This window comes from Myripristis murdjan, chromosome 5, assembly GCF_902150065.1.
Source record: "Myripristis murdjan chromosome 5, fMyrMur1.1, whole genome shotgun sequence".
Lineage (NCBI taxonomy): Eukaryota > Metazoa > Chordata > Actinopteri > Holocentriformes > Holocentridae > Myripristis > Myripristis murdjan.
The window spans coordinates 31,346,293-31,358,881 of NC_043984.1; the positions used below are offsets into that span (position 1 = coordinate 31,346,293).

A 12,589-nucleotide genomic window follows, 5' to 3' on the forward strand; every position below is an offset into this window, starting at 1 on the left:
TTTATGTCACGCAGGCCAGCATCACAGCAGTGTGTAAAGTTTAAACACAACACACACACACCCTTTCCATTCATCTGTGTGGCTTTTCAAGAGGGTATAAAACACTGCAGGGTTTCCCAGTGAAGAGTCCAGGGACCACCAGGGGTGTCTGTGAGGGACAATTTAATTTCACTGGTGCCTAAAAGTTTGCTCAGTGAGAAAATGTCCTCTGTTGGTCTTCTGATTATGTAATCTACATATGTAGTTCTGTCTTAAGTCATATTTAATAACAACAACAAGGGCATCTAAGGAAGGCTTTTGCTCATACAAACATATATGCAGCTGTCTAGATTGTGACAATACTAATAATAGTATCTCATCAATCACCGGGGATAATAGCCTTTAGCATATTTGAAATAAAAAAGGGTATCCCTGACAACCTATTTTGTCAGCATTTATATATAATATATATAGAGAGAGTGGACAAAATGACCCCAAAGGAAAAACACTGACATCATTGATTGGTAAATTCTCTGCTTTCTGTGGTTATTTTGGTGTAGATTTACTCTTTCACTGTGAAGTTGCTATAAAGGGAGCTACACATTAAGTTGTAATTAACAATAAGTGCCAGCTTTATCCAAGGTCTCATTATCACCAATCCAAATAATAGATTTTTCAATGCCACTTGAGGCAGCTACTACTAGTAGTAGTGGTAGATGCAGTCTCCAGTGGTTAAAAAAAGACCAAATATCCGGCACCTGCAGAGGATCAGTCACAAAAACTGCCAAAATTATGGAATGAAGCAAGGAGGACTATCCTGAATATCATGACAATATGTCAGAGTTATCAGTGTGGCTGCTAAACACCACAAAACTATGGACTCAAAAATCACCACAGAGCTGAATCTGCTATGAGCACAGATTGGACCCAAATGCAAGAAGTCAGGATGAGTCATCGAAGGCAAAGATGAACAAAGGTTTACTGCAGGTTTGTGCCGAGTTGGGACGGATGAGCGTGTGAATGAGGGTGTGTGGCTGGCTGATGTGGCCTGAAGGCTTGGAGATCAAGAGGTTTCAGGTGGAACAGCAGGCAGTTGAGTTGCGGTGCAGGCGCACAGGAGAGATGAGCTTGCACAAAGGGCAAAAACAACACAAGGAAATGAGCAGGCCTGAGAGTGTCTACCACGGTGGCAGAGACAACAATCTGGCGAAGAGTGGTGAGTGGTGAGATAAGTCGGGGCTGATGATCTTATGAATGCCAGGAGTGCAGGTAGAGCTGTTATCAGGATCAACTGGAGAGCCACGCCCAGGACACACACACACACACAGACACACAGACACACACACAGGGAGATTCAGCACGAGAGCAGCAAAACAGAAGGGAGGGGAAAACAAAACACTTGGAAAGCTAGCGGGGGCTGCCATTCAAACACTGCTTGTGTATCCAAGGACTGCATCCAGAATCAATATCCAGTGTAAGGAGAATGAACCCCGCAGCCTTACGTCATGGAAAAATGGTTTTTATGAGGCATCTTTCAGTTTTTCCCTCATCCAGATGGGTTTACGTTTGGAGGGAGCCAAAGCGAGCCTACAAATATGAAGCCCTAGGGTGTAAACACTCCTCTGTCATGATGTTCCTATCATCAAGATGAAAACACCTGCGTACACACACACACTGTTAAACGAAATTAAGAGCAGTTTCATGAGCAGCTGGATGAATTCAATCTCTATCACGGCCCAGTCACCGAATCTAAACATCAGTGAAGCTTTATGGGGCGTTGATTTCCACTTCATTCATTTCTTGGAGCACTGGAGGCTTTTCCCTCTTGGAGGAAAAGGCCGGTTACACATTATTTCAGGGCTCAGGGTGACAGCAGGAAGAGGAGTGCAGCTGCTGAGCGCGCAGAGTGGCCATGTTGCGTATTTGCTACTTTTTTTTTTTTTTTTTTAAATCATACATTGTTCCGTGTTTCCTTTATTGTCTCCACCCGCATGTATGTAACATCAATAGGTTACATTGTATCCTGTGCGCCGACGGTATAGCGATCCCTCCATCAACACATGGCAAAGCAGAATTTATCGAGCGGCGGCCAATCGGAGCCTTCCTTTTAGGGCGAGCCTCCGCGCGCCGGGCCAATCGCGGCGGCGGAACGGGACCCGTGCCTCCGAGATGTGCAGCGATGCGGTCACGTGACTGTGGGAGAAGGAATGCCAACATGGACCCGTGGCAAGGACGGGATCTGAGTCTGCAACCACAATAACACGACGGAGGAAAAGACGCAAAAATAAAAGCCCAGTCGACGGCGCAGCCTCTCCGCTCCGACTCCGCCGCGAAGAACACACGGTAGGTTTGCCGGATGCGCTGGGATTCGCCTCCTCGCTATCGCCGGAGAGACGGAGCGGCGTAAATAGAAAAATTTTGACCCAGCCGAACTTGAGACTCGTGGATTCCCGTACAGGCTCCAGATGTATTCAGGTGGATTGCCATGTTGTGTTGCGCCCCTCCTCCTCAAATATAGTCGCAGTGTTTGGGGGGAGGTGGTGGGGGGTTTCCCCCTTTTGCTTTCGCATGACACAAGTTTGCGCAGGGGGGCTAGTTTTCCTCGCCATATGTTCCTTATGGGCGCGTCGGTGTGGGCCGTGTTTACCAAACGCCTTGTTCGTGCACGGTGTAAAGTATCAGGCCCTGCTGCAACATGTGCGCGATGGTCAGGCAGCGCAATGATGCCACCAAGGAAAGACCCCTTTGTATTTGCAAATTTTATTTCCTTATTTCTACCTTCGCAGCATCCCCCCAGGAGTCTGGTTCCCAAAGCGAGGTGTGAGGACCGGCAAGGGGCCCCTTGATATGCCTACAGGGGTCCCTCATGCAAAATGAAGAATAGTCTGATTTAACTTTTTATTTCACGTACTAGAAAATTTGCATTAGCTCAGAATGTCTAAGGATGACTGTTAGGCTTCATTGTTTACATTGCCACCGCCCACTTACAGTGCAGAATGTTATGTAAGTCATATTTGACAGCAAATTCCTCTTAGATGAGATTTCTTAGGGCAAAATCGGATCAAGTAGATGCTGAGTCTCTGAAGTGTATCTCTTTCGATGTCTTGGACGTGAAAATATTTGGGAATCCTAAGCTGTTTTTTTTTTTTTTCGCGACACTGTTTTACTTCCTAATTGGTGAAGAATTCCTAACTGGTAAAAGTGACTTATCTCAACATTTCCTCTGCAGGTTTGTTGGATTCCTGCGTTTGTCACTGTTTCGCTGGCATCCTGTCCCGCTGTGTCTAGCCTGGATCGATGGTGTCTGTCAGCAGCAGAGCGCTTAGTTTGGAGAATGACCTGTTCAGGGACAGCGGCAGCAGCCTGTTCTCCCTGGGGCTGGCAGAGGGAGCAGGCAGTGAGGGGGGCAGTTCGGCCTCCTGTTGCAGCCCCGAGGCTGGTGAGCTGGCAGCAATGCTCAGCTCCAGTCCTGGAGAGGAAGAGGAGGAGGAGGATGAGGAGGAGGATGGTGATGGTGAAGACGAAGGGGGCCGTCTGCATATTTTCCTAGGAGCAGGGGGAGAGGGGGAAAGCCAAGCTGTGACCCAGGACCCCAGGCTGCCGGATTTCCCCCTCCGCCTGCCGTCTCCGTTCTCCCCGACGCTGGAGGACATTGAGGAGTTCCTGAGGGAGAAGATGGAAGTGGTCAGAGAGGGGCTGCTGGACAATAAAGAGCAGGCCTCCCCTTCCCAATGCAGCTCCACTGAGTCCCCATCCTCCACTGAACCCCCGCCTTCATTTCAAGGGACTCAAAGCGACCCGGGCACCGGTGCCTCTCTGTGCTCGCCGAGTCCGAATGCCCCTGAGAACCAGCAGCACAGCCCCGGTCCAGCCGACCATCCCATTTCTGCCCAAATGTCCCATTCACCATCTGCTTCAGTCCCACCCGTGCTCCTGGGTGCTCCGCTGGTTCTCCAGCTGCAGCCCCTACCTCTGGCCCAGCCTCAAACCCAGGCAGGCTCTCCCTCCGGGGGTGCTAGCAGCATCCAGCTGGCCCACCTGGTTGTGGGGGTCCATGGTGCTGCAGGGCAAAATTTCACCCTGTTGGCCCCTCAGATGCCCTCCGCCTCCGCCACTCTGGTGCCACTGAGTGGTGGAGAACCCGGGTCAGCTGACCAGAAGTATGTGAAGATCGCCCCCCTGCCCATCACAATGAGGACTCTGGAGATTACCGGTGTGGCAGGGGTCGGGGGCCAGGGTGGCGGCCTGTTGAAGGCAGTGGCTCCGCGGTTGTCCAGAGCACCCCCTACAGAGATTCTAAGGGTCCATAAGTGTTCCCACCCGGGCTGTGAGAAGATGTACACCAAGAGCAGCCACCTGAAAGCTCATTTCCGCAGGCACACAGGAGAGAAACCGTACACATGTAGCTGGCCTGACTGTGGCTGGAGGTATGTGCCATCATGAAATGTGTAAAACTACTGGGATTTACAAAAAAAAAAAAAAGAAAGAAAATGGGCAAAATTTATGCAAAGTTTCTAAGAGACTGTCCCTTTGGTCGGTTTGCCTACAAAAGAACATCTCCAGTTTTTTAGTGTAGGTAATAAACTGCAGCATACTTTACCAACAACTGTTTTCAAAAGTATCCAGTACTTTTAATCAATAAAGAAAGGCAGCTTTAAAAGGTAATGATACCTCAGGTCTTTCTTCTTTGGGTCTTTATTACAATAAATTTAAACATCGTGGTAACCAACACATGCTGATGCTTTTAGGCTATCACCCTTCATCAGAGCAACGACTTTCAAAAGTGTACAGTAAATGTTTCCCCTTGCTGTGAGGCGGCCCTCTGGCCTGGTTCCAGATCTGTGACTCACGTGTTAACTTTAAAAAGTTTGACGAGTGTAACGAGTTGACTGTTCAGTGTTAGTGTCAGGCAAGCAGCCCTCTGTTTCCCTTCATTTTGTTAAGCACACATTATCATCCCTCCGAGACTTACACCGTGCTTCAGATCGGCAGCTCATCACAGTGAACATCCTGCGCTAATTAAAGCTGTCATTGCGGACTTTGATTTAAAAAAAAAAAAGTCTGCAGTTCCTTCCTCGTTTAGCTGCAAAACAGCATTCCATTTGCATGTTGTTGTATCAGAAAACCAGTTTCGGAAAACAAAAGATAATAATCATGCACACTGTGAAAATGAAGTATTTTTACCCATGCATTTCTTTAAAAATCTTATAATAGTTACTGTGGCTGCAGTGTTGGTAATTGTTTGTTTCTGACTTAGACCTTACTAATGTACGAGCTTCCCACCTGCGTATTAATGTATCAGAAGATCTGCAGACCAGCAGACTTTTCAAATCACCATGTGCATTGATAAAGTAGCTTAGACAAAAAGGAAATAGGGCAGGATGCTCACTGTAATAGCTGACCCATCTCATGTCTGCGAGTTGATTTTAGTATGGCAATCAAATAGAAATTAATGAGAGTGTTGCAGGTAGAATAATGCATTTAAAAAAAATCTAAAAAAGTATGATATGCTTTAGAAAATGGTTGGTATTAATGCACACTATGCATGCATTGTAGTGCATGGGATAAAACGTGGAAATTAGACTCCATGATTGGAACATGGACACCAAAATCCAGCATGTGTCCTTAGTAGATTGTTGGCTTTGGTTCTCTATGCATGATAATCAGTGACGGGGGATAGTAGACACCCGGCATTATGCAAAGTAAAGGACTGACATTTCAGTGCTGAAAGGTTGTTACTGTATGTTTGTTGTTGTTTGTTTGTTTTGTCCGCCTGTATATGCCAGGTTTGTTCTTGGAGCTGCTTCAACTGAACAACATTGTATTCATCTGCTGCAAAGTGCTTTTTTATTTTTTATTTTTTTAGTTGTACATTCTCCCATTGCCCACCTACTTTACTTCCAAATAGGTAAAAGTAGCATTAAGTAGTTAAAAAAAAGTTATTTTTGTTTCATGTTTTGTTTAAAATTTACCAGTCTCCTCCACAAGATTGACAGACTGAGCCACATATCATTTAAAGGAATACTCTAATGTTTTGGGCAAGACCTACCCAGACCGAGACAAGATGTTTGATACCAATTTCGCCTCTGTGCGTCCAGTGGTTTTGTTCCTATGGGTAGTGTTTTGTGTTAGCTTAGCATAAAGACTTGAAGTCTATGGGAGTCGTTAGCCTGGCTCTGTTAAAATGGAAAAAAAAAAAAAAAAAAAAAAAAAAAAAAAAAAAAAACGAGAGTTGTTTTAGGAGAAGTTAATTTATGGTGGATCTTCCCCTGTCTTCAGCGGTTTGCGGATCACTGCAATAGACAGAAAGCTAAACGTGTTCAGCAGTTTCAGTTCCACCATCAAACTTCTCATAAAGTGACTATTTCTCTTTTTTTTTTTTTTCAAATCCCAAAACATGTATTTCAAATCCACATGACACACTGTAAATGTCGGGGTTGCTGTGAGGTTTATTTTTTCACTTTGACGGAGCCAGGCTAATGGCTCCCATAGATTCCAAGTCTTTATGCTAAGCTAACACGAAATGCTACCCATAGGAACCGCACCACCGGATGTACAGAGGCGAAAACGGCATCTTGTCTCAGTCTGGGTACATCTGAAAAGGGGTAATTTGCCCAAAACGTTGGACTATTTCTTTAAGTTTACACAGTATTTAGCTTTACAGATTCTAAAAGTCCTCATTTTTACTCTTTAGATATGAACCTAGTTGCTTCTTAGCCCTCAACATATTGTATGCTCAAGTGTCAGCTTCAAGCATCAAATGGTGGTCTATGGATGGTTTATGGATTATCTTTGTATCTGTATTATCAGTATTGAATGGGTAACCTGACCAGTTGGCCGATCTCCCACAGACTTTGCGTATTCTTTGAGCTCCCTCTCTAGCCGAGTCCAAACCCTCACAACGTCTGCTCTTGTGTTGCCAGGTTCTCTCGATCTGATGAACTGTCTCGTCACCGGCGCTCGCACTCCGGCATCAAGCCGTATGAGTGTTCGCTGTGCGAGAAGAAGTTTGCCCGCAGCGACCATTTATCCAAACACACTAAAGTCCACCGCAGCTCCAGGCCCAGCAGGATCATCAGACCCACAGTGTGACACCCTGACCCGACCTGAGCCCCGCCCAGCACCCGACCCGCTCAACCAGCCCAGCCCGGCCTGGCCCGGCCCAGCCCACCCAGGGGGAGTCTGGGTGGTGTCCCTCAGGACTTTTGGTGCTTCACGAGCAGAACTTCCAGATGAATCTTGAGAGCCGGCTGCTGTTTGCCCCCTCATAACCTCCCACCTTTCTTTCCTCTCCTGCTGCTTGTTGTCCTCTCCTCTCTCTTCTCCCGTCTCGTCTGCTAAACCTTCACTCTGAGCAGATGTGTGCTTGTCTTAGTGCTACAACGAGCAAACAGCCACCTCAGGAAAAAAAAAAAGTTGCTCAGCTAAAAATGGATTATTTCTGGCCTTCTTGCACGCACACACACATCCATGCAAACACACACACACACACACACACACATGCACAGACACACAAACGAAGATAAACCAGTCTCAGTCCCTCTTCCAACACATTGCTTGCACTACTGTTCCTGTTAATAGCAATGCTAACTAAATCCTCACAGCACTCTCTTTAACAAAGTTACAGTTCGGTGCTGTTTTTAGCAGGATGTTAACTAGTAGCAGGAACTAATGATAACGTTTAACTTCACAATCTGCCCTCTCGCTCCAGGCCAAACTTCAGGGTCCATATGCATAAAGCTTCTTATCGTTGTTTTTTTTTGTTTTTTTCTACGCAAACGCTGTTGGTTGTTGTGACTGTCAAAGTATAAAGCTACTTTGTGTTTGTTCGTCCCACATTTGGGTCACATTCATGCCATGTGTTCCCACATCACAAGGGCTGTGGTGCGCTCGGGATTCACATGGCTGAGTTGAGTGGCCAGCTCTATAGGGTTGAAATTATATTTTGTTGTTTTTCCACTTCCATGAACTTTTGAGAGTGTACGTTCACTATGCATTAGAACTTGATGTTTTGGAGTAAAACACAGACTTTGCTCAGCGAGGCAAAACCAGGAGGCTTTGCTCATGATTTGGCCAGTTGAGAATAACTGTCAGTACATCCAGCCCAGGCCTTTGTTGTGTTTGCCCGAGCATAGTCCGCCCCGTCTTGACCTGTATGCCTTTCCTCAATCCCGGTATCCCCTAATCTCGATTGATGCCTTTGTCCGTGTCAGAAAAACCGCACTTGATCCTACTTTTGTACTGATATCATGTGACTGCTCTTATTTAACTGTGATTCCGAACTGGGGGTTGCCAAACCAGAAATCCTTGTTCTGGCCCTGTGTGAGCATGAAAACGACACCCTTGTTGCGTGACCTACAATTTATAAGCTCTTTGTTCTCTGTTTTTTTGAAATCATAGTGCAGCCGACTTATGTGGCCGAGCAGCAATTTGGTATATATGTTGAGTCGACGGTGCAAAGTGATGTGAAACACTGCTCTTTTCTTATTTACAGTAACAGAATTACTGTAAAACACTTTTTTTTTCTGTTTGGTTACGGCAGCAAGGAAAGCTAACGATTTAAACACCTGGAAGGGCAGCTAATCTCTATTCAATCAACTATTAGCCTACTCGATATAATATGTACTGAATATAATGGACAATGTTAACATGTAACAGAGCTTGTAGCCTTTAAATGGATGTTTTTATCAAAGAGGATTTTCAATCAGTGCATTAAGCTATTTAGTAACGTTTCGGAGAGGTTTTGGTCTGTCATGTGAGTTTGATTGTAGCGTGATCAGTCTGTGGAATGCCACTGACTGATTATGGTCTGGGATTTGAAGTCCCACTCTGCCCATTCACAACCCATTAAGCTGAGTCTGCTGGTCTCAAGTGCACTTGTGTTAGTGGAAAAGTGGAAGCAGTCATTATGCTTTATGGCAAATCCACGAAATGTATTCGAACCATAAAATGCCAAAAAAGCATTTGTGTGTTTTTTTTTGTTTTTTTGTTTTTTTTCCACAGGAGGTTAAATTGCACTGTGGCTAGTGCAGTCACTGTTATCATTTCCTCTTTGATCTGAAAACATTGGTGCTTGTTAACCGGTGCTTCACCAGACATGGTTTGAATAGACTATATACCTGACAGCAAAAAGCTTCAAATAACTGGATCATCTTCGGTGAACCAGCACATACTTGTACTCATTACTACTCACTGTAGGCTACTGGCAATCTTACCTAATGGTGAGCAAAACTGGTGCTTTTGGACAAACTCAAAAGTAGAGCACTTCTGCATGTGTAGCAATGCACATTGGTTCACATAGCAATCATTATCATATACGATATGTGTCTCGTAGTGTTATGGATACATTAGGTTTCATTCTTTTACAAAACAACCGTGCATAGTAGAGTAGAAACCCATTTAAAGCAGACAGGCGGGCAGACATGTTTATCTGTCTGAACCAGTGCTGTCTTTGTGTCTGAGCCTCCCCAGGCTGCTTCTACTGACCTACATCCAGACCTGTATTCCCTAATCATCATCCTCTCTCTCTCTTTCTCTCTCTCTTTCCCCCCCTCTCTCTCTTTCTCTCTCTTTCCTTCTCTTTCCCTCTCTATCTCGGTCCTGCCTGTACATCTGTTGGAATACAGGCTGTATTTTTTGAATACCAGAAATGCTATTTTCCTATTTACAAAAATAAAGTGCAAAAAAATGTTGACTCATTTGCCTTGTTGAATGCTTGTCCGAGACATCTGTTGGAGCTACAGTGTCTTGACGACAAAATGTGCGTCACAGTAATAACTGGGTTCTCAGGATAGTCTGCAAGCTCTTGAAAAGTTTGGAAAATTACACAAAACAAGCATGAGAAACATTAGGTTTTATGCACGAGTGCATCTGCATTTTCTGCTGCTCAGCACCTCTTCTGTTTCATGTATTGTGATTATCTGGTGAAGACTAATCAGGCAGGTGCGTCAGCCAGAATATTAACAAGCACCTTCTGCAGTCTCACATATTGTAATGTTGTTGTGAAGAATCATGTTCAGCTGTAGAGTGATGTGATGTGGCCTAGTTGAGACGGTGTTTCCAGCCACAATTAGCACACTAACTACACTGCATACTGACCGAAACAGTCATGAAATTAAGTTTGGAAAACGGTGGTTATGCAAAACCTGGAAAAACGGTTTAGAAATGGAAATGTGTAAAAGCCCTGTGGTAATTTTTAGCGAGAGCAAAAGTTTTCAAAACTGATTGAAAGCATGATACAGATTGAGCAGCCTGAGCTCCTCAGGCAGGTCGATCCAGTCCAATCTATAGTCCCTGATGGCAAAGACCTCATTAGCTGGTTTCTAATCTACATCCTGGAACAGCCACAATATGTAAATGCTGATCATCTTAATGATCATAACCAGGGAGGTACTTTTTAACTCCTGTGCTTCAGCCAGAATGTAAATGAATAATCAAAATTTAGCTAGTTTTTCCAGGAAAGCTGATTATTATTCAACGATGCTTGGCTCCCCTGCCGTAGAAGCTGGTAGAGCTGACAGTTACCACCATGATCTTACACCTTCACTAGTCACTGTCTCTCTACTATTTTACCCAGTGTCTGTTTCACCACAGAAATGACAAAAAAAAAAATGTCATTTCCTGCAGCACCAAACAATAGCTGGGATTACAGCAGTGTGTAGGTGGCAGGATAACTACATCAAGGCTCTTTCAGTGAGTCTCTGCCTGCATAGAAAACTGTTGTTTGGCAGGTTTCAATCATGCAATCACTTCCCCCGGCTCTGATCTGACTGCTGCAGTATTGTGGTGTGTCTCTGCGTACGGCAACACTCGGCTGAGGAAAGCAGGGTAAGAAAGCAGGAGAGGAAATTGCTGCTCTATCTAGAAGCATATCAGGCTGGAATTTCTGGCCGTGGTGCTTTCCAGTTGTGTTTGGCTCAGTGGGAGCGCCCCGAGGAAACCGGGGCTGGTCTCAAAGCAAAAATGTTTGCATCCTCCTTCCTGCTCTGTTGTGTCTGATTGTCAACAGTCTGAGGCGGCGGGGTCGGTGAAAAGCTGTTCACGGGATTTCTTTGTCTTTCTTTGAGCCACGCAGCTGAAGCAGTCCTGCGGGGAGAAACCGGACCTGGACAGGAAGAGAGGAAGGCGGACGCTTTGTGAAATGAAATGTGGCCACGGGCTGTAATGTAATAAGAGTAGCTGACAACAATTGTGGCCAGAGGTTACTGTCGGTCAGACTGCTGTACAGGGCTTTAAAGAGGAACAGCACTCCTTTTAAAGAGTGATAGGTTTTCACTAATGAGTAAGTCTGAGTAACAACAACTCCCTGCTGAAGCTGAAGACCAGAGAGGGAAGTTTCAAACATGTCTAACTTAAAATGAGTCCTTTGAAAATGTTTGAAGACTTTTTTTTTTTTTTTTAGATAAATGAAATGTTTGCCTGAAATTCTACATTTGAACGTGTCTCATTTGAAAGCAGTACTCTGGAATCTGAACTGGAATATGCATATTCTCAGAAAAACATCAGCATTTTTTACTCGCCTAAATCATGCCGAGCAGATTTAGGTTAGTACTGCACTATAAATTAAGAGGTGGGTTGAACATTAGCCTCATTTCCTCATTTCCTGCAATTTTGTCTCATCAGAAGAATGTGATCATATTACAAGTGATGTTACTGATGCATTTTGACCACATGTTCGTGACAATTGAACATACTCTCACTGCATACAGCCTTCTTTCTTCTTTCTTTCTCTCTTGCTTGCTTTTGTCTTTTATTTAATTTTTTTCCCTCCCAAATATTATGAGAGCATGTCCAGCAATTATACTTTATTTCTGACCTTGCTGGAAACTAAACTGAATTCATATTAGACCACTGGATGACACAAATCATTGCTCACATCAACGGCTTTTTTGTCTGAGTGTGGAGTTGAAAAGAGGTCAAAGATGGAGTGAATCAAAGACAAGAGTTGTACAAAGAGACTGCGTTGACAACACGACCCAGAGATAGTTAGATTAGCGAGTCATAAGAAGATAGGGACAGGCAAGAATTTAGACTTAAGAGGAGTGAAAAAAAAAAAAAAGCCCACTAAAGTTGAAGATGGATTCAATTAGAGACATTCGATTTTGACTGGTTATAATTTTAAGTCTGCAGCCGGTAAACAGCTTCAAATTAAACAAGCTGTATATGAAAATGTAGTATGTCCTGCAAATATACAATAATTATCACACAGTAAAGCTGTAACAGAAATCCATCGGTGTCTCACTCCACTGGGAAGACTCACTCAGCGGGTAACTCAATCCACCACCACTACTCTGCAAAAAAAAAAAAAAAAAAAATCACTCGATCCTCTCTAACTGCATTACATTATTCTCGAGGGACTAAGTACCCCTAATGATTTTTGGCTGGAAATCAGAGACCCATTTGGACTAATAGTGAGGACTGATTGGCTGCCAAAAAGTAAACAGCCAACTGGGCCTCTACAGTGTTTGTGGCTTAATTTTGCACGAGGTTATGTAAGTAACTGTATTTGATTATACATCAGGCTATTCTCTGATATATTCTCTGCATATTTCAGGACTTATAAAAGAAATGCTGATTTTGTCCATGAATCTATTGTAGCTTTCAGTTCGCA

The 12,589-nt window shown here is 44.4% G+C and overlaps 1 protein-coding gene across 1 annotated transcript; it reads left to right on the forward strand.

The window, feature by feature from the left end:
• Positions 1 to 2,189: 2,189 nt before the first annotated feature.
• On the forward strand, positions 2,190 to 9,673 carry LOC115359741 (Krueppel-like factor 15). The gene is made up of 3 exons (XM_030052356.1): positions 2,190 to 2,322; positions 3,209 to 4,406; positions 6,903 to 9,673. Exons 2-3 carry the CDS (start codon positions 3,277 to 3,279, stop codon positions 7,069 to 7,071), a joined length of 1,299 nt encoding a protein of 432 aa, XP_029908216.1. The 5' UTR covers positions 2,190 to 2,322; positions 3,209 to 3,276; the 3' UTR covers positions 7,072 to 9,673.
• Positions 9,674 to 12,589: the final 2,916 nt, after the last annotated feature.

Bases quoted from the DNA above. Each gene is read 5' to 3' on its own strand.
- LOC115359741 (XM_030052356.1), top strand. From the start codon at position 3,277: ATGGTGTCTGTCAGCAGCAGAGCGCTTAGTTTGGAGAATGACCTGTTC. The intron at 4,407-6,902 runs GTATGTGCCATC...TTGTGTTGCCAG, and splicing joins TGGCCTGACTGTGGCTGGAG to GTTCTCTCGATCTGATGAAC.